The following is a 20,059-nucleotide window of genomic DNA, read 5'->3' as shown; positions in this document are numbered from 1 at the left end:
CAGTAGCAAATCACAGGCAAAATTGCCTTTAAAAAGCAAGTCACTAACTCACAGCCTAACAAATAATATCTGGCATCTACCACTGAAAAAATGATGGGTCCTAATCAGTTAAGTAAAAAGACTGGGCTGCAGAGTTTCCAGTTCTAGTTAGACCCAAGAGAAAGCTTTAAAATATGGTTTTAAATAGCTCACTACTTAAATGGCTGCTGCAGTTCCAGTGAAGCAGCCATTTGCTGCCTGGTACAAGAGCCATCTTCCTCTTTCAATATGAGCAGGAGGCCCATTAAAATGGGCCAATCAGAAGACAGGGGCTGGGTGATGCTGAGACCTGGTGTCAGCCCGGTCCACCCAGTGCTGATAAATTGGTGCAGCACCTTCCCTCGGTGCAGCTCCTTCCCTTGGTGCTGTAATAAGGTCTTCCCTGCCATGTACAAAGGTGAGGAAACAGGTGAAGGCAGGTACAGTGTCTGAATGGTGCAGCAAAACTTCTGAAAAGCCTGACCCTAGCAAGGGGGTGGAGACACAACTTGGACCCCACTTCAGACAACAGAATGTCTCTGCCCAGCACAGTCCTGTAACAACCTCAAGAATCTTGGATTCAATCCAAAATATGTGGAGATGAGCAAACGCTCATTCATATACAGCTCCCACATATATACGTTTCACCTGCAGTGGCACATTTCCACATGCTGCTGTCAAACTGGATGAGCAAATGGAGTTGAGGAACAGCACCACAGAGTCAAAATAAACAAGTTGAGAGATACTTGGCAATGTAGGGAATTAGGCACAATGGCATACTGATACATGTAAATTGCCCAAGGCAATTTCCCAAACCTGGAGCCACCCTGTCCAAAGGAGATATTCTGAAAATCAAAATTAAATGGGCTACATCTACTCTGGTGGGCCTGTTCCTCTGCCAGTAGGCGCTAGCAGGCTTACCTAGCTACAGTGGCAGTGCTCTAAGCAACACTGAGCAGCTGGGTCTAGCTACCCTTTTTAATTTCCCCCACGGCCCCTGAGCAATGCTATGTTGAGGACATTGTGCGGAAATTAGAAGGATGGCGCAATTCAGTCACCAGCCACTCCTCAGAACTAAGGGCCAGAAAAAATAAAATATGGGGAGCACAATCCGGGCATCAGTTATGGGCCCTGGCAGCTGCCCAGGAGATCAAGTTACACAAAGCACAAATTAATATGCAGCTCCATGGTAGGTTCAATGTTATCACTATTCAAAAATGGCACATATCTGTAGCCACAAATTGGATCGTTCTTTCTCTCTCTCTCTCTCTCTCTCTCTCTCTCTCTCTCTGGAAGACTGTTTCAGAGAACATTATTGAGATAAGATATTTCAACAGCTTAAAACTAGTACTTCCAGAAGAGATCAACTACAGAAATACTTTTCCTCTTGAAAATGACACACCCAGCCAGCTTTTCAATCACCACCTGTCTATTGGAGAGCCTCCTTTTCCAAAAAGCCACATCCTGTGGGCAGGAAGGAATGTTTTCATTGTCTTGTGAGAGAAGAGTCTATTTGTGAATCCTGTCAACATCAGGAATGTAGGTGCAGGTCATAACCATTGCAGCCTCTGCTAACACTAGGGTTGCCATATTTCAAGAAGTAAATTTCCTGACACCCACAGCAAAGTTTAGCTTTTTTAAGGAAACCACCAAAATTGGGAAACCTAACCCCAAAAAGTGACTTTAAGCTTTTTGAGCTGTTTCCATTGCATTTCCATACATCCGGTTTCCCCGATTCGGCAAAATCCCCCCCCCCCCCGCTATTTTTAAACCTGAAAACCAGGACATGTCAGTAATTTTCCTAACGTATGGCAAGCCTAGCTAACACACACTACTCAACCCAGTGCCACACTGTTGTAAAATGGCTGTTCAAGTTGTAAAACATGGGCTATGGTACCAAATATGAAAAATCTGGCCTGTAAGCAATTAAGGCCTTCAACAATGTCATGATATGGGTCTGCTCACCCAAGACATGTGGTCCACAATCAGCCATGGAGGTAAAGGCCATGGCAGAGCACATGCTTTGCATGCAGAAAGACCCATGTTCACAGCATCTCTGGACAGGGCTGAGAAGTCCCCGTCTGAAAGCTGAAGAGCCACTGTAATGTAAACACTAGCATAGATAGACCAATAGCCTGACTTTGTATAATGCAGCTTTCTTCTTTCCTTTGATTATTCCCAGGTACATCTTCCAATGGAAAACATATTATGTGAACCATATATACACCGAAACAGCCAGCATACTACCATCAGCAACTATGCCCACAATAGCTTTATGGTGATTTATCTGCTAGTACACATGCCCAGAAGAAGATCAAACCTATCCATTCTTAAGGAAATCAGCCCTGAGTACTCACTGGAAGGACAGATAGTGAAGCTGAGGCTCCAATACTTTGGCCACCTCATGAGAAGAGAAGACTCCCTGGAAAAGACCCTGATATTGGGAAAGATTGAGGGCACAAGGAGAAGGGGACAGAGGACGAGATGGTTGGACAGTGTTCTCGAAGCTACCAGCATGAGTTTGACCAAACTGCGGGAGGCAGTGGAAGACAGGAGTGCCTGGCGTGCTCTGGCCCATGGGGTCATGAAGAGTTGGACACGACTAAACGACTAAACAACAACAACAACACATGCCCATAAATGGTTGGCAGCATACACCCTGGCGCTCCTTGCAATCCTATCCCTGCCCTAAGTCTCTGGTCACAGATGAACCTATTCCCATATTTCAGAGTGTCTACAGCTGTGTTTTGCAGTACATGGGAGGTGTGTCTGCCCTTTGCATAGACGCCATGCATCCTGCCCTACCCTTGATGCATAACACATACCCTGTGACAGAGGATTAGTATATCCAAGGACAAGGAGGTCAGAAAGAGCTACTCCAAATTACACAAGTAAGTGCCAGTTGCAAATGTGGCACCAAGGTCTCTAAACTACCTTGCAGATTACAAGTGCTACATAAGCGATAAATATAGCAGCAGCGCTAAGTGTGTGCCTTGGAAGCAGAAGAAACGCTTGGGTTCCATTTATCAGCTGGCAACAATGCAAGTGTATCCACAAAGCCCTAATGCTGTTTGATCAGTTACCTACCAGCCGACTATATGCGAAGCACAAAAAGCAATACTTGATCCAATTCAAAATAAGCAGCTCAGCCCACCAAAGCAAACAGAAAGTAGCAAATTAGCCGCAAGTATGGATGCCTGCACATAGCCACCTCTCTTGCTTACTTTACATCTACCCTCAAGTCTCTAGTTTCAATTCCCTGCTGAACTAAGTCCTTAAGCAAGCCTAAGCACATGTAACTGAAACAACCACACATTTTCCCCCTTTGTACTCCTCCCCTCTCTTTCCTCTGTTGCTTCCCTTGTATCAAAATGTTTTGATTGTAAGCTCCTTAGGGCAGGAAACTGTCCTTTTTTATTTGCAAACAGAGGCGGCTTTAGGGCAGCACAACCAGTCCCAATGCAGTGGGTGCATAGTCTAGGGGACGCCACAGGATGTCAGAACTATGATGTCTTGAATTCAGCAGAATGGGATGTTAGAGGCGGGGGGGGGGGGATTTGGGTCTCACAAGTCTGCCCCTGCTGTAAAGCATCAAGCACCCTGATGGTGCTGTATAAATAATAGGAGGAGGATGGCTGGACCAGAACTAAAATCATGCAGTGAAAAAAGAGCTACCCTCAAACTCTCACATGCTTTGGCTCAATTGTGCCCAACTAACCTAAAAGCTATGGGACGCAGGTGGCGCTGTGGGTTAAAGCCTCAGCGCCTAGGGCTTGCCGATCGAAAGGTCGGCGGTTCGAATCCCTGCGGCGGGGTGCGCTTCCGCTGCTCGGTCCCAGCGCCTGCCAACCTAGCAGTTCGAAAGCACCTTCGGGTGCAAGTAGATAAATAGGGACCGCTTACCAGCGGGAAGGTAAACGGCGTTTCCGTGTGCGGCTCTGGCTCTGGCTCTGGCCAGAGCAGCGATATCACGCTGGCCACGTGACCCGGAAGTGTCTCCGGACAGCGCTGGCCCCTGACCTCTTAAGTGAGATGGGCGCACAACCCCAGAGTCTGTCAAGACTGGCCCGTACGGGCAGGGGTACCTTTACCTTTAACCTAAAAGCTACTCAGAGCTAATCACAGGGCCACATCAACTCTCCAAGCACAGCTGACAAGATCAAATTTGCACATCACATCCTGCTGCATGCAGCTTGGTTTCTTGTCTTTTACTGGGAATAAAACCTGCAATTTGCCACAAGCCTGCTTACTTGGGGTTAGTAACAAACTGCACTTGAACAAGCACCCAAGTGCATTCTACAAAGGTGGGTTTAGAGGAGCACAATTAGTTCAGCTGAATTGGGCACAGAGCCTTGGGGTGCCAAATTTTGGCATTGCACAGGGCACTGCTGAGATGTGAGACCCCAAGGTCTGCCACTGCATTCTAGAGCAGTCAAGAAGTGTGTGTGTGTCCTACTATATGAAACCACAGTGAAGTAGAACTTGGGAGAAGTCAGGAAACAGTGGTGCTTTGGGAGGCTAGAAAGGAAAGGAGAAAGATACTGAGGGCACCACCAGATTATAACAATTTTGGGATGAGATTTAATCACATAAAAGCAAATTCAGAATGCACAATTATAATTGATTGGGAGGTGTTGCATTACAAACCCCCTTCCCCACAAGATGGGGCTTTTTGCAATAAGGAGAGTGACGAGAAAATACATTCTAAAGTGTGGGGTGGCACTTGCTTTAACACTACATGATCAAACCTCCCCTTTCCACCACCAAACAAATAAGAATAAATGCTCATTAAATAGCCAATGTCATCTACAGTAATCTCCCTACAAACAAATCAGGATGAATGCTCAATAAATAGGTCATCTGGAAGAGCCTTGGGACAATGGGATGTTTGTGAGGGACAAGATATTGTCCTCATTCCCGGAGGGTCACAATGTTCCTTTTTAACTTCCTGGCACACCCTCTGCTTTATCTGTTCTAATTTATAAGGGATGAAGTAAATTCAAGCCACCTCCTCAGTTGTATCATTTTTGTTGTTGTTGTTGTTTAGTCGTTTAGTCGTGTCTGACTCTTCGTGACCCCATGGACCAGAGAACGCCAGGCACTCCTGTCCTCCACTGCCCCCCGCAGCTTGGTCAGACTCATGCTGGTAACCTCGAAAACACTATCCAACCATCTCGTCCTCTGTCGCCCCCTTCTCCTTGTGCCCTCCATCTTTCCCAACATCAGGGTCTTCTCCAGGGAGTCTTCTCTTCTCATGAGGTGGCCAAAGTACTGGAGCCTCAGCTTCACAATCTGTCCTTCCAGTGAGCACTCAGGGCTGATTTCCTTCAGAATGGAGAGGTTTGATCTTCTTGCAGTCCATGGGACTTTCAAGAGTCTCCTCCAGCACCATAATTCAAAAGCATCAATTCTTCGGCGATCAGCCTTCTTTATGGTCCAGCTCTCACTTCCATACATCACTACTGGGAAAACCATAGCTTTAACTATACGGACCTTTGTTGGCAAGGTGATGTCTCTACTTCTCAAGATGCTGTCTAGGCCTGTCATTGCCCTTCTCCCAAGAAGCAGGCGTCTTTTAATTTCGTGGCTGCTGTCACCATCTGCAGTGATCATGGAGCCCAAGAAAGTAAAATCTCTCACTGCCTCCATTTCTTCCCCTTCTATTTGCCAGGAGGTGATGGGACCAGTAGCCATGATCTTCGTTTTTTTTGATGTTGAGCTTCAGACCATATTTTGCACTCTCCTCTTTCACCCTCAATAAAAGGTTCTTTAATTCCTCCTCACTTTCTGCCATCAAGGTTGTGTCATCTGCATATCTGAGGTTGTTGATATTTCTTCCGGCAATCTTAATTCCGGCTAGGGATTCATCCAGCCCAGCCTTTCGCATGATGAATTCTGCATATAAGTTAAATAAGCAGGGAGACAAAATGCAGCCTTGTCGTACTCCTTTCCCTGTATCATTTACTTACACTCAAATGAGGATGTTTTCTCCTCTAGACTGCTCAGTGCTGGGATAAGACTCCCCACTGTGGGCATAAAGCTGCCCAGTTTTGGGATAATAATGCTGAAAAGGCTCAATATACAGCTGACCTTATTGTTTTAATAATATTTTTATTTTTAACCAGAAAACAATACATTAATTATAGAAATGTTAAGTGCTATCTTGTGCAAATTATTCCATACGCAGGGCTTTTTATATAATGTTCTTCATTTGCTTTGCTTTGCTTTGCTTTTCAGATGGAGGAACTAAGAAGTTTGTGGTGGTTTTGAAATCCATCATTTATCCCTTTCAGGAAAATGGAGCAATGCATGTCTGCACATACAATAATATAAGAATGTCATCACACTGTAATTTGCTTGGCCACAGACAGGTAGCACTGAAAAGTACAGAATCATGAGAAGCAGTGGGTGCGTGGCCCAGGCAAGCCACAGAAGAACAGTCAGAACAAGCTGTAGCTGCCACCTCAGTTTTGCTGGCTCCTCTGCCTGCCAAACCCTACCTCCGGGATCCAGATCCACAGGCTGGCCGGTGCCACTACCAGCCACCATTGCTCTCACTGTACAGCTTGAGGATTCACTGCTTCTGCCACCACCCAACCAATTATGATTAAAGGTTGGTCTGGCAGGAGCAGCAGCTCCGGAATAAGCAAGGTGACTAGAAGTGGCACCAACTGGCTGGATAATCTGCTGCTGTAACTGCCACTCACAAGGCTGGCCAGCAGTCACTTGATGTTGGATATGGGTACAAGCATACATGCAACTTCCTGCATAGGTATTACAGTGGTGCCCCACAAGACAAATGCCTCGCAAGACGGAAAACCCGCTAGACGAAAGGGTTTTCCGTTTTGGAGCCGCTTCGCAAAATGAATTTCCCTATGGGCTTGCTTCGCAAGACGAAAATGTCTTGCGAGTTCCTGCGGTTTCCCCCCCCTTTCCCCCCCCTTTTCCTAAGCCCTAAGCCGCTTATCAGCTGATCCGCTAAAAGCCGCTAAGCCGCTAATAGCGCTAATCCGCTGTGAAAAATTAAAGTGTGGTTTATATTCGCGACCTTACGGTATGCAGACAGGAGCATGGGGCAAACACCGCCAGGAGAACGGCAAAGTGGCGGCCACCCCGTGTGTTGTCCCCCGTCCTCTCCCCCAAGGCCAGAAAAGGAGGGAGAGAATCATAGAATCATAGAATCATAGAGTTGGAAGAGACCACAAGGGCCATCGAGTCCAACCCCCTGCCAAGCAGGAAACATCATCAGAGCACTCCTGACATATGGTTGTCAAGCCTCTGCTTAAAGACCTCCAAAGAAGGAGACTCCACCACACTCCTTGGCAGCAAATTCCACTGTCGAACAGCTCTTACTGTCAGGAAGTTCTTCCTAATGTTTAGGTGAATCTTCTTTCTTGTAGTTTGGAACCATTGCTCCGTGTCCGCTTCTCTGGAGCAGCAGAAAACAACCTTTCTCCCTCCTCTATGTGACATCCTTTTATATATTTGAACATGGCTATCATATCACCCCTTAACCTCCTCTTCTCCAGGCTAAACATGCCCAGCTCCCTTAGCTGTTCCTCATAAGGCATCGTTTACAGGCCTTTGACCATTTTGGTTGCCCTCCTCTGGACACATTCCAGTTTGTCAGTGTCCTTCTTGAACTGTGGTGCCCAGAACTGGACACAGTACTCCAGGTGAGGTCTGACCAGAGCAGAATACAGTGGCACTATTACTTCCCTTGATCTAGATGCAATACTCCTATTGAGGCAGCCCAGAATTGCATTGGCTTTTTTAGCTGCCGCATCACACTGTTGGCTCATGTCGAGTTTGTGGTCAACCAAGACTCCGAGATCCTTTTCACATGTACTGCTCTCAAGCCAGGTGTCACCCATCTTGTATTTGTGCCTCTCATTTTTTTTGCCCAAGAAGGGGCAAGGTTGGCGGCAACACAGCACAGCTTCCCCCCTGCCCCAGTATGTAGCCAGGAGCAGCGGGGAATGGAGTGGCTTATATTGGGGTATTTTTTCCTTTTTTTCCCTTCCCCCTCCCTCCAATTTTAAAGGTGCGGCTTATATTCAGGTCAATATGGTATAACTGTCTAGCACCAGGCATGCAGCATACCTCTCCTAGCATTTCCAAGAGGGCAGTAAAAGTAATTCACCCCAAATTTAGAAAAGCTAAAATACTGTATTTTATTAGGACACATGGAGTTAGTGATTAAATTCAGTCTCATAATTTTGAAGTATGTATTATGGACACTATTTTAGTAATCATTAGGATTTCCAGCCCATTTTACATTTTATGAAATGCCTTGTTGCCAGCCCGTAGAATAAATGAAGAACCAACATGCCAGCAGGGCACTCATTGTCCTGCCAGCTACTCAGGTTTCCCTTAAAACTGACAGCTGGAGGAAGGTGGGTGGCAGCTCTGCCAGCAGTTTCCAGTAGCCCTTCCAGTTGCTGTTTAAAACTCTGAAAGAAGCTGATTGGTGGCAGAGAAGGTGAGGCAATGCCTCCTAGAAGCCTAGCCAAGTCTGAGCTGGTCACTAAACTGGAAAAAGTCAGATTGGAATGGAATCAATTCACTTTCAAACCTGATAGCATTGCTTCAAATCTCCCTGAAAAGTTGCCAGAGAGGCACATGAACAAGGAGGAAGGGAAGAAAGCACCTAAAAGTCACTACAGTTTGTCCCTTCATACAAATCCATTAAGCAGCACCAATGGGGGGGGGAGAGAGATTAAGGGAGCTCTACCTCTCATTGGGACGCAGGTGGCGCTGTGGGTTAAAGCCTCAGCGCCTAGGGCTTGCCGATCGAAAGGTCGGCGGTTCGAATCCCTGAGGCGGGGTGCGCTCCCGCTGCTCGGTCCCAGCGCCTGCCAACCTAGCAGTTCGAAAGCACTTCCGGGTGCAAGTAGATAAATAGGGACCGCTTACCAGCGGGAAGGTAAACGGCGTTTCCGTGTGCGGCTCTGGCTCTGGCTCTGGCTCTGGCCGGAGCAGCGATGTCACGCTGGCCACGTGACCCGGAAGTGTCTCCGGACAGCGCTGGCCCCTGGCCTCTTAAGTGAGATGGGCGCACAACCCCAGAGTCTGTCAAGACTGGCCCGTACGGGCAGGGGTACCTTTACCTTTTTACCTCTCATTCAGTACATGGGATAAAATTCCAGTTGATAGCACTGTTGAAGCTACAGCACTGATGGCAAGGAACACCACTCAATATCAGAGCACATGTTTTGCCTGCTGATAGCCACTGATAGCCTTATTCTCCAAGAGTTTGTCTAATACCCCTTTTAAGCCATCCAAGTTGGTGAGCATTGCTTTCTCTTATGGGAGCAAATTCCATAACTTATGTGCTCTGTATCATGGGCATAGCTAGGGGGGTGGGCAGCTGCCCCCCCCACATAAAACCACATAAAACCTGGCTATGCCCATGCTATGTATAGTAGTACTTTTCTTTTGTCTGTCCTGAATTTTCAAACATTCAGCTTCATTGGATGTCTCCAAGTTCTGAGTAAGGGATAAAAAAATTCCTCTCTCCATTTTTCTCTGCAACATGTAAATTTTATATACTTCTATAATGTTCTCTCTTACTTCTTTCCAAACTACCTCTTTACTTACAAGAGGTCCAGAGGTGGCTGTCAGCCTCCTCCTGACTCTCACTGTTGCCTTTGTAGAACTCATCTGTGAAATAGAATTAATTAGGAAACAGAATTAATTAGTTCTTTCAACCATTTGCTCCAGCCACTTCTACTGATGGCCTCCCTCCCTCCCAGTCCCAATTGACACCAGTCTCCACTGCCCTGGATTCTCCAGGTAGCAGGGCTGGGAAAGGTCTCTGCCCAAGACATTAAAGAAATGTTGCCAGACAGTTTATACAGTACTAAATGGATGGATGCTATAACTCAGTATAAGGCAGCTTCATATGTTATAAACGAAGCAGATCAGTTTTTTATGGCAGACCACTGGGAGCTCCTTGTAAGCTCCATATAGTAAGTATGGGATGCAAGTGGTGCTGTGGTCTAAACCTCAGAGCCTCTTGGGCTTTCTGCCAACCTAGCAATTCAAAAGCACACCAATGCAAGTAAATAAATAGGTATTGCTGCAGCGGGAAGGTAAACAGCATTTCTGTGTGCTCTGGCTTCCGTCATGGTGTTTCGTTCTGGCAGAAGCGGTTTAGTCATGCTGGCCATGTGACCCGGAATGCTGTCTGTGGACAAATGCTGGCTCCCTCGGCCTGAAGCGAAATGAGCGCCACACCCCATAGTCACCTTTGACTGGACTAACCGTCCAGGGGTCCTTTACCTTTTACCTTGTAAGCACCTCTGAACTTTCCAAGAAAGAAAAGGATTAGCATGATAAATAAATTTTGTAACGGCTTTCGCTACACAAATACCACAAACAACAAATAACAACCTAAATAAACTCATTATGTGGGAGAAAATGCAAAACAAATTTAATTAAATCAACATACTTGTGGTTCTCAGGCAGGCACTTACCCAAACATTGAGCATACGCAGATGGGCTCAGCTTCAACAAGATGAGGAGCTTTTGCCACAAAGGGCAACAGATTCTTACATTGCAGGGGGTTGGACTAGATGACCCTTGTGGTTCTTTCCAACTCTACAAATCTACGATTCTATGTGTCACCTTCAGACCATACCCTAGTTCAGGTGGTAAACCTCTGGCATGAGTCCCAGCTCAGCCCACAAAGCTGTTTCCCTCAAACCACATACCCCTGCCCTACACCTGACATCAGGTGAGGGACAGGTAGAGATGCAGCTGCTAATACAAAATTGGGAGCCTGAAAGTACCCGTATGCTGCCAATTGTGCAGTGGCAAGGGAGGCTTGTTGTCACTTCCAGTAAGCTGACTGGCAGTGAAAGCAAGCCAGCTGGGATTGGTTACCAAGTTCTGTATGGGACGCTCATTGGTGCAGCTGACCCCTGCAGAAAGCAGAGCCTGAAGTCAGTGCTGGTCAGCTTGATTGGTGATGGTAACTTCAAGCCTTGCTTGGATTGTTTTTTCTTGAAAAATAGGTGCTGGTGTCCTAGTGACATCAGGTAATTGACAGGTCAGTGGCTTTGCAAAGCCACAGCTGTGTTGACAACACCAACTTGCAAATGCTTTAAAGGTAGCGTTTAAAGGGTATTTCTCTTAAAGAACTTAGATCTGGAATTGGAAATCATACATTGCTGGATTTCAACTCCCCTCAGCCCTAAATAATATGGCCAATGGTCATGGATGATTACCATGAAGCAAAACAAACCTGTTTTGACTTGTATGTAAAGAGCTGAAAATTTGAGTATTTCTTGATGATAATTATTTGAATATGAGCTGGACACCATTTTATATTGCACATGTTGTAAATATGTCCTTGAGTGTTTTGCTAGGTTCTGTGTTTAGTTTATCTGTTTTGGCCACAGGGCATAAAACAAGTAAACCATTTTCACTATCTTCATTGGGGACCTATTGCATCTTTCTATAAAACAAAAATATTACTTTTTAGTTGAAGGCTATATATACTAATTTAACCCTCTATTTAAAAACAAATATGTAACTATATTAAAATGGGACTGTAGTGCAATAAAGTTATGTTAGAATAACTCTACTTAGTGCTATTTTAGTATTATTATTGAGGGGAAGTGCGTGGAACAAGTCTCGGTGTTTCAATTTCTAGGAATGGAGTTGAGAGACGACCTAACCTGGGGAGAGAACAGCAAAGACCTGGTGAAGAGAGCACAGCAGAGGTTATATTTTCTGAGAATCCTCCGGAAAAACAATCTCTCAAAGGACCTGTTGATGGCATTTTACCATTGCACTGTGGAGAGCGTACTAACTTATGGTCTGTGTGTGTAGTTTGGGAGCTGCACGGCCAGGGAAAAACAATGCTATCCAGGGTTGTAAAGACTGCAGAGAGAATTATTGGGTGCACTCTTCCCACCTTAGATCAAATCTATGCTGCCAGGTGCCATAAGAAAGCGGCAGAGATAGCACATGATAGTACGCACCCCGGAAATCATCTCCTTCAACTTCTGCCTTCTGGAAAAAGGTATAGGGTTATAAAGGCCAGGACTAGCTGCCTGAGAAACAGTTTCTCAGAAATAATAGATTTAGAGAGAAGGACGGAAATTGCAGTAGTTAAGAAAGTGAAGTATCTTGGGATATGGGTCACAGCTAAGAACATAAATTTATATAAGGATAACTATGATGTCACCTGGAGGAGTATAAAGAAAGACATGGAATTTTGGGGGAGGATGAAACTCTCCTTTTTGGGGAGGATAGCTGTTGTCAAAATGAATATTCTGCCTAGAATGCTATTTCTATTCCAGACCATCCCCATACTTAAAGACCTAAAACAATGCAAAGAGTGGCAGAGAGTCTTGGCAAAGTATATCTGGCAGGGGAAAAGGCCACGGATAAAAATGAAAATTTTGATAGATAAAAAAGAAAGAGGGGGCTTTTCTCTCTCGGATCTAAGTCTATACTACGAAGCGGCCTGCATACTTTGGTTAAAAGATTGGATAAAACTGGAGAATAGAGATCTACTGGATTTAGAAGGCTTTAATAATTGGTACGGATGGCATTCGTACCTTTGGTATGGGAAAGTGAAGGTCCACAAGAGCTTTCTAAATCATATTTTTAGAGGACCTTTATACCAATCATGGGAAAGGAATAAAAATCTCCTTGAAAGAAAGACCCCATGGTGGATCTCACCAATTGAGGCTTTAACGGTGAAGAAAACAAACATGGAGGAAAAAAACACCACCTATGAGGAAATGTTAAGAAAAACAGACCAAGGGCCAAGACTTAGACCTTATGAAGAGATAAAAAATCTATTCACTGGGTGGTTGCAATACCACCAGGTGAATGATTTGCTAAAAGAGGACAAGAAGAAGTTGGGTTTTGATGACAAAAAATCAAAATTCAATGTAGAAGTAATAGAAGGTAAAAACAAAACCCTATCTAGAATCTATGACATACTTTTAGAGTGGTATACAAAGGACGAGGAGGTGAAGGAGGCAATGATTAAATGGGCAATTGACTTTGGTTATAATATCGATTTTGAAAGGTGGCTGGAAGTGTGGAATTGTAATATAAAGTTTACAGCATGTATGTCTCTGAGAGAAAATGTTTGGAAGATGCTATATAGGTGGTACCACACCCCTGTGAAGTTGGCCAAAATGTATAGACTAAAAGATAAGAAATGCTGGAAATGTGGGGAGGTGGAGGGTGACCTATATCATCTATGGTGGACATGCAAAAAGGTGAAAGCCTTTTGGGAATCGGTTTACAATGAGCTTAAAAGAATATTTAAATACACTTTTCCCAAAAGACCCGAAGCCTTTTTGCTGGGAATGACGGGTAAAGATATTAAGAAAGAAGATAGAATGATATTCCTCTATGCCACCACAGCAGCGAGAATTTTATTGGCACAATATTGGAAAGTGGAAACTATCCCCAATATAAATGATTGGCAAATTAAAATGATAAATTATGCTGAGCTTGATAAATTAACAGGTAAATTAAGAGACCACGATGAACAGAAATCTCTGAAAAATTGGAGTAAATACTGGAACTATATTGGAATAAATGCTTAATGTGATTGGCGGGGTCAGAACAATACTACCAGCGTGTGAATTTAGGCCTATAGATTAAAAATCAAATACATAATGGAAGCAGATATTCGATACTTACCAAAAGGATGGAAGGAAGTCCAGGAGGTGGTTTTTGCGTGTGTGTGTTTTGTTTTGTTTTTAATCGTTTACTGTTTTGTGAAACAGCCAGATTAATCTATCTTTGTATAGTTAGAGAGAGGAAAAAGTTGGTTTGTATATCTTGACGCTTTTTTTTTTTGTTATAATTTTTTCTTTTGTATTTGTTTGTATGTTTGTTATGTGCATAACCTCAATAAAAATGTATTTGGAAAAAAAAAAAGAGAAACAGTTTCTACACTAATGCAATTCTGGTTCTAAACGCAGCATAAGGGGTCTCTGTAGTATAGTGTATTTTAAAATGGGGTTTTAGAGTTTTTAGGGGTTTTTGAATGTTTTATGTAGTTTTTATGTAGTTTTATGTAGTTTTTATGTAGTTTTATGTAGTTTTTCAATTTCATTGTTCCGCAAGGGACAATGACAATAAAGATATCGTAATCGTAATCGTAATCGTAATCGTAATTTTTTCTAGAAAAAGAGGTGCCGGACCTCACCATGAATGCCTGAGAGGTGCTAGAACTGAGTTCTGATGAGTTCCAGCTGAAAAAAAGGCCTGACTTTGAGTACCTATAAGACACTCAACGGCATTTCCATATACTGCTCTGGTTCGCCAGAAGCGGCTTAGTCATTCTGGCCACATGACCCGGAAGCTATTCTGCAGACAAACGCTGGCTCCCTCGGCCTATAGAGCAAAATGAGCGCCGCAACCCCAGAGTTGTCCATGACTGGACCTAACCATCAGGGGTACCTTTACTTTTAAGACACTTTATTAATTTAGGTCCATGTGGCCAATCTTGCTTTTTTATAATGTCTGACGCTATGGAAAGACCTATGAGTAGCTCATGGCCATCACTGAACCATAGGCTAGTTTGTTTTAGCTAATTTTAGATGCTTTAAATGTGGTTGCATTAAAAAAAATATTTTCTCACCTTGGGCAACTAATTTGCCTTGTAGTGCAGATGTAGTAACTCTACAGCTTTAATGTATTTAAATGTTTAAATGTATTTTTAATATTTTGTTGGAAGCTGCCCAGAGTGGCTGGAGAAACCCAGCCAGATGGGTGGGGTATAAACAAATAAATTATTATTATTATTATTATTATTATTATTATTATTATTATTACTGCCACAACCAAACACGTAAACACTCCCATCCCGCCCCACCCACAAATCGGGGTGTTACAGGCTACAAAGGTATAGGCCTTTTATAACTCCTTAGCAATGCTTCCATTAAACTTATTCTATGTAAGGTGCCATTTAAATGGTCTCCTATATTTAGGAGTTAAACTGCCTACCTCAGATCTCTTCTGCTTTACCAGATGCTGGAAACTAGTGGCACTAGGGATCTAGGAGGTCTTTCCTGGTGCCCACAAAGCCTCTGAGCTCAGGGTGGTTATTTTTTCTACCTTGAAAATAACACAGAGCTGAAGGAAGAAGTTGAAAGTGACCCTCATCCTTAATGCCAATGTGCTGTTCTAGGCTCAGCTTAATTGTACTGGATCTGACTTCTGGCAAGCCCTGCTTTTATCCAAGATCCCTTGGAAAAGTAAAGCATGTATACACACAGTTTGTCTCTGTCTCGCAGGGGCAGGGGAAGAAAGAAACAGAGAGAAGGTGGGGAGGCAGGGAAGGAGGGAACCACAGCACTAGCTCAAGAATCCAAATTTGCCCACAGGCTTAAAAAAAGTTGGTAATCCCTGCTCTAAAACACTGCAGCTGGCTTTTTGCTAGCAGGGGGTCGATTGAAGGAACAGATAGTGGAGAAATCACATGGATAGTATCTACTAACATGCCATGCCCCTAGTATCTGTGTTCCCCCCACTCCCTTCAATAAATAACCCTCATACAGCCATGGAATAACTTTTGAAGCAGTGCATACTCCTTTTCTGTTGTACTCACTATGCTCCTCCTATGCCAGCATTTAACAGCTGCACATATTTATATTTCTCTCTCTCGGCTTTAACAAAGCAATAGAAGAAGGAAATGGGTGTAGCATACAGCAAGAGAATGAAGTGGCAACAGTAGGGCAAATGAGGGGCAAACAGTGGTAAAATCACTCAGAACAATTGCTATTTTTCTATGCAAGCACATAAGCAGCATAATCAAGCCTATGTACAGTTAAGATTAGTTCATCTGTTGCCCCTGGACTCCACTCTCAGTTCCCATCACCATGCCTTCTATCTAGCTACTAGTCCAGGATCCTCATTATCAATCTACAGGTGCCTCTGTGAGGTACCAACTGGACCCATCTGTAAAAGCATCAATTATCCAGTTAGGAAACCAGCCTACAGAGGCAACACAATGCACCCATTCCCAGACACTAAGCACCTCTCAGCCCAGGCTTCCAGTAGACTGGGAAATCTACATATAAAGCCTTCTTAGATCAGAACACCACCCCCTTAGGTCATTCTCTGCAATCTGTTGTGGGCAGCCTAGATCTTCTGCACTCAAGTCTGCCTACGCCATGTCCCTGGCCATCAGCTTTGTTCTGCCTAGCTGTTCTTCGCTGCTAATGTGGACTGTCTCCTCATATATAAATCTGCTATAACCTTCACATCATGGCAACTGCCTGTCCCCTGAAACTAACACAGTAGAGGAATACATCAATCCAACCCAAAATATCACTTCAGACCTACAGCAGTTGGGTAACAGCCTAAAGATGCTGTTCCCAACATCAAGTCAAACCACTATGCCTGAAGTTGAACTGTCAATTTTGCAGACTCCACATGGAGGCCAAAAAGAGGTGAACTTGTCCTAGACCAGGGGCAGGCAACCTAAGGCCTGGGGGCCGGATGCAGCCCAACTGTCTTCTCAATCCAGCCTGCGGACGGTCTGGGAATCAGAGTGTTTTTACATGAGTAGAATGTGTGCTTTTATTTAAAATGCATCTCTGGGTTATTTGTGGGGCATAGAAATTCGTTCATCCCACCCCCCCAAAAAATATAGTCCGGCCCACCACATGGTCTGAGGGACAGTGGACCAACCCACGGCTGAAAAAGGTTGCTGACTCCTGTCCTACACCCACCTGCATTGTCCCTGGCTAAGCTGGCATTTGAGCCCCTACTTCCAAGATTCAAAGCTGAATGCTATCTGCTGGAGCACTGCAGCTCAAGAGTCTTTGTATTTAGGCCTCTATTTCTGTAAAAACAATACAACTCAAAAGAGGGGTGCAGTATTTTCTAGACACAGCCAGAAATGCCCAGGCTCCTCTTAGAAGAACCTGCAGCTCTCCTTGCTGTCTACCGGAGCAATCCACCTGCAGGACAGGCTTGGAAACCTTAAACAAAAAGGGGGGCTTGCTCAACAGCAGCCCTCCAAGGCCCCAAAGCAGTCGTCTTAATGTAGAAATTTGAAAGTTATTTCACTGACTCTTTCAGTAGCTCCGCCCACATTCAGCAATTACTGGGAATGTGTGTGCTCATGTTTAGAAAAAAGAAGCCCACAACACACTGGAACGCAGATGTCTAATGATAGGTTTTGACTTGGTGATCTCAGGCTGTGGGGAGTCTCTTTCTTAACTTTCCTCCACCCCTCCCTTGCAAATTAGTCCAGGCAGTCTATTAAATCACTTTTTCCTAGCAACCCCTCTTAGACACATGTGCACGCATATACACAGGACAGAAGCCGTCTCAGTCTTTCCAACCCCTTCCTTGTGCGATTCACAAATCATGTGATTTGGGAGGATTCTTTTTAAAAAATAAAAAAATAAAATAGAAGGTTTTTATACCAAGGCTTCTCCCGCAGAGTCAAAAGCTTTTGATTTCTTTAGTTTGCAGGGCAAACTTTCTTCCCTTCATTCCCAACAAGACAGGATATCAGTCAGTTATTCTGCTGGAGCAATGCAAAGCAACCAGAGGAGAAACTGACAAGAGGCCTTTTGGCTCAAGCTTTCCATGGCTGGAGAAGTAGAGCCTGACAAGCGTTACTCAGTCTAGCTTGGCTTGCCACATCCGTTGGCTGCAGGAGTTGTGGTGCTAGGCTTCAGTTAAAGCATTCCAGGGTGACTGCATAAGAGCCAAGGTCTACTGGAAATAAACTCTGCCAAGCATTTAGGATCTTCAGCAACAGCCTGGGAGGCAGGCAGTTTTATTTGCTTCCCCCAGCTCACTGTGGCACAGACATATGTCAATGAGTCTACTCTGAGTAAAAACTAGTTGAAACCACCTGAAGTATTTGGGTGGCTTCTTCATTACCCAAAATCCCAAATTCTCTGCCAAATGAGAACAATGATACCCCAGTTTGTAAGACTGTGATGAAAATACATTGGAAAAGGACTGCATATACTGTCCTTTGCCGGCCAGTACTTGATGTTTGAACTGAAGCTGGAAGACCGACATCCAAATCCCAGTACAGTGGGTGGCCCTGGATAAGTCACTGCCCAACATATAACATGGAACTAACTCCCACTCAAGACTGTTTTGAAAATGAATGTGATGCGGAAATGCTGCCAACCAGCCTGAGACTTGGAGACAGGGTGAGCTATAATAATAAACCGGAAGTCTGTTACCCAGTGGAAAACCTAGAACAGGACTATTTTATCTACTGACTAATGTGAATCATCCCCACTTTGTTGTCATTTTCAGGAGAAAGCAAAAGAGGAAGACCTTTGTCTGCAGTGCAAAGGACTCGGCGCAGTCCTGTCCTTGGGGACACTGTCCCATCTGCTATGCAAATCTACAGAAATAGCAACAGTTGAGCACAGCTGTTCTTTATACCATAAAACCATCTTGGGAGCTCAAGTCTCTAGAAGTAAGTGAAGAACTCTTGCCCACCCATCAGGACAAGAGATCTCAAAGTATACCCATGATTAAACAAAATCAAGAGGGCATCCCTATACTGTATAGTACAGTTTTATACCAGTTTAACTGTCATGGCCTCCGCCCTCCCCCCAAAATTCTGCAAATTGATGCTTGTTGAGGGTGCTGAGAATGATCTTTTGGATGGCCTTAACCCTCTTCTCCACACAGATTCCTGGAGACACACATTGGTTCAGTGTGCACACAATACTAAGCCAAATCACAGCATAGCGCAAGTGCATAAGTAAGCAAATTTCCAGGAAGTAGATCACAGCCACTTTGCCCTACTCCAGTCCTGCTGCTCTTGACAACACACTAAGACAAACCACGGCTTAGCTCAAAGCAGAAGAACTGGAAGAGGAACATGGAGGAACATCTTCTCCCAGGAATCCACATGTCCACACACTAAAGCCATGCTTTATCTTGGGATTATGTGCAAACAGGGTCATTTTTTGTTAAAGCTAGTTTAAGAATGAGAAGACATACCCTAGGTCAGCCTTCCACAGTCTGGTACCCTTCAGATACTGCAAGCGCCCGTCAGTATCACCAATGGTCAGGAATTATGGGAATTTGAGTCAAGATCTGGAGAGCACCAGGCTGGTGAAAGGCAGATCTAGAGGATGCCAAAGAATGCTCACAGGCTCCAATAATAGGATAACTTTATGGCCCTATAGCTTCATTTATGCATCCAAGACTAGCTTAGAAAGATTGCATCCCTCACCATGCAGGGAAACATATTGAAAGGAAAAATACCTCCGAATATACGGTAAACATTTAACAAACTGTGAGCAAGCCATTTTTCAAATATTTGGAGAGGTTCAGGGAAGCAAACAGAGCTGTTTCTGGTGGAGTCTGTCCATCCATCAAGTGAGACTGATATAAGCAGGAAATAATTTGTGTACTCCTTAACCAGGCTGACAAAAGCAGAGGTTACCCAACACTTGGCACCATGGTGGAAATATTAGTCTGTCAAGACCAATTCAAATTCAGGTCCTCTCACATTTAGCAGCAGAAAAGAAAGAAAAGACACAGGAGCCTGATCTGGTAGTTTTCCACTTCTCTGCCAATACAACATACACTGATTCAGAGATATCTAGGACTCAGCAGAAAAATCTACCAGCAGTCATAATGACTGCAAAGCTCACACACTGCTAAATTAGAACACTGGATGAAAAACATCAGTAGTAGAGTGAGTATCAACACTAATAGCTGCAGAACACTATACCTGTAGGAATGCTGATAAAACTATTTAACATAACTTTTGTAAACAGACAGGTACAGTAACTTAGTCATGTATGTGAAATCCTAAGAAATTTTGGAGGATGCTCCAAACCACAGAAAGATGAGTGTGTTTTTTAAAAAATGAAAGGAATTTTGCAGACACAGCTATAACAAATCTTTTATTATCTCAATGATGAAAATGAAACCCTGGAAATCAGCAACTCTGCAAAAGATTCCAGATATATATTCAGAGCTATTTTTTGTTTTATTTGTATACTATATGGTTTATGAATCTAACATGTAGTTAACAGTATTTGCTCTTGATTGCATT

At 44.1% G+C, this 20,059-nt stretch overlaps 1 protein-coding gene across 4 annotated transcripts in view; it reads right to left on the bottom strand.

Moving 5' to 3' along the window:
• Window positions 1-20,059, bottom strand: part of TEX264 (testis expressed 264, ER-phagy receptor) — a 180,464-nt gene that overhangs the window by 137,019 nt on the left and 23,386 nt on the right. For 3 of the 4 annotated variants that reach the window (XM_079968061.1, XM_079968063.1, XM_079968062.1), the window contains exon 4: window positions 9,619-9,681. The exons of the other annotated variant lie outside the window; for it this stretch is intronic. In XM_079968061.1, coding sequence (XP_079824187.1) covers window positions 9,619-9,681 — 63 coding nt within the window. The remainder of the gene's footprint in view (window positions 1-9,618; window positions 9,682-20,059) is intronic. 4 annotated transcript variants of the gene reach the window in all.

Source organism: Podarcis cretensis (genome assembly GCF_951804945.1).
Source record: "Podarcis cretensis genome assembly, chromosome: 2".
Classification (NCBI taxonomy): domain Eukaryota; kingdom Metazoa; phylum Chordata; class Lepidosauria; order Squamata; family Lacertidae; genus Podarcis; species Podarcis cretensis.
The sequence above is the reverse complement of the archived record's forward strand: the minus strand, read 5'-3'. Positions and strand labels throughout refer to the sequence as shown.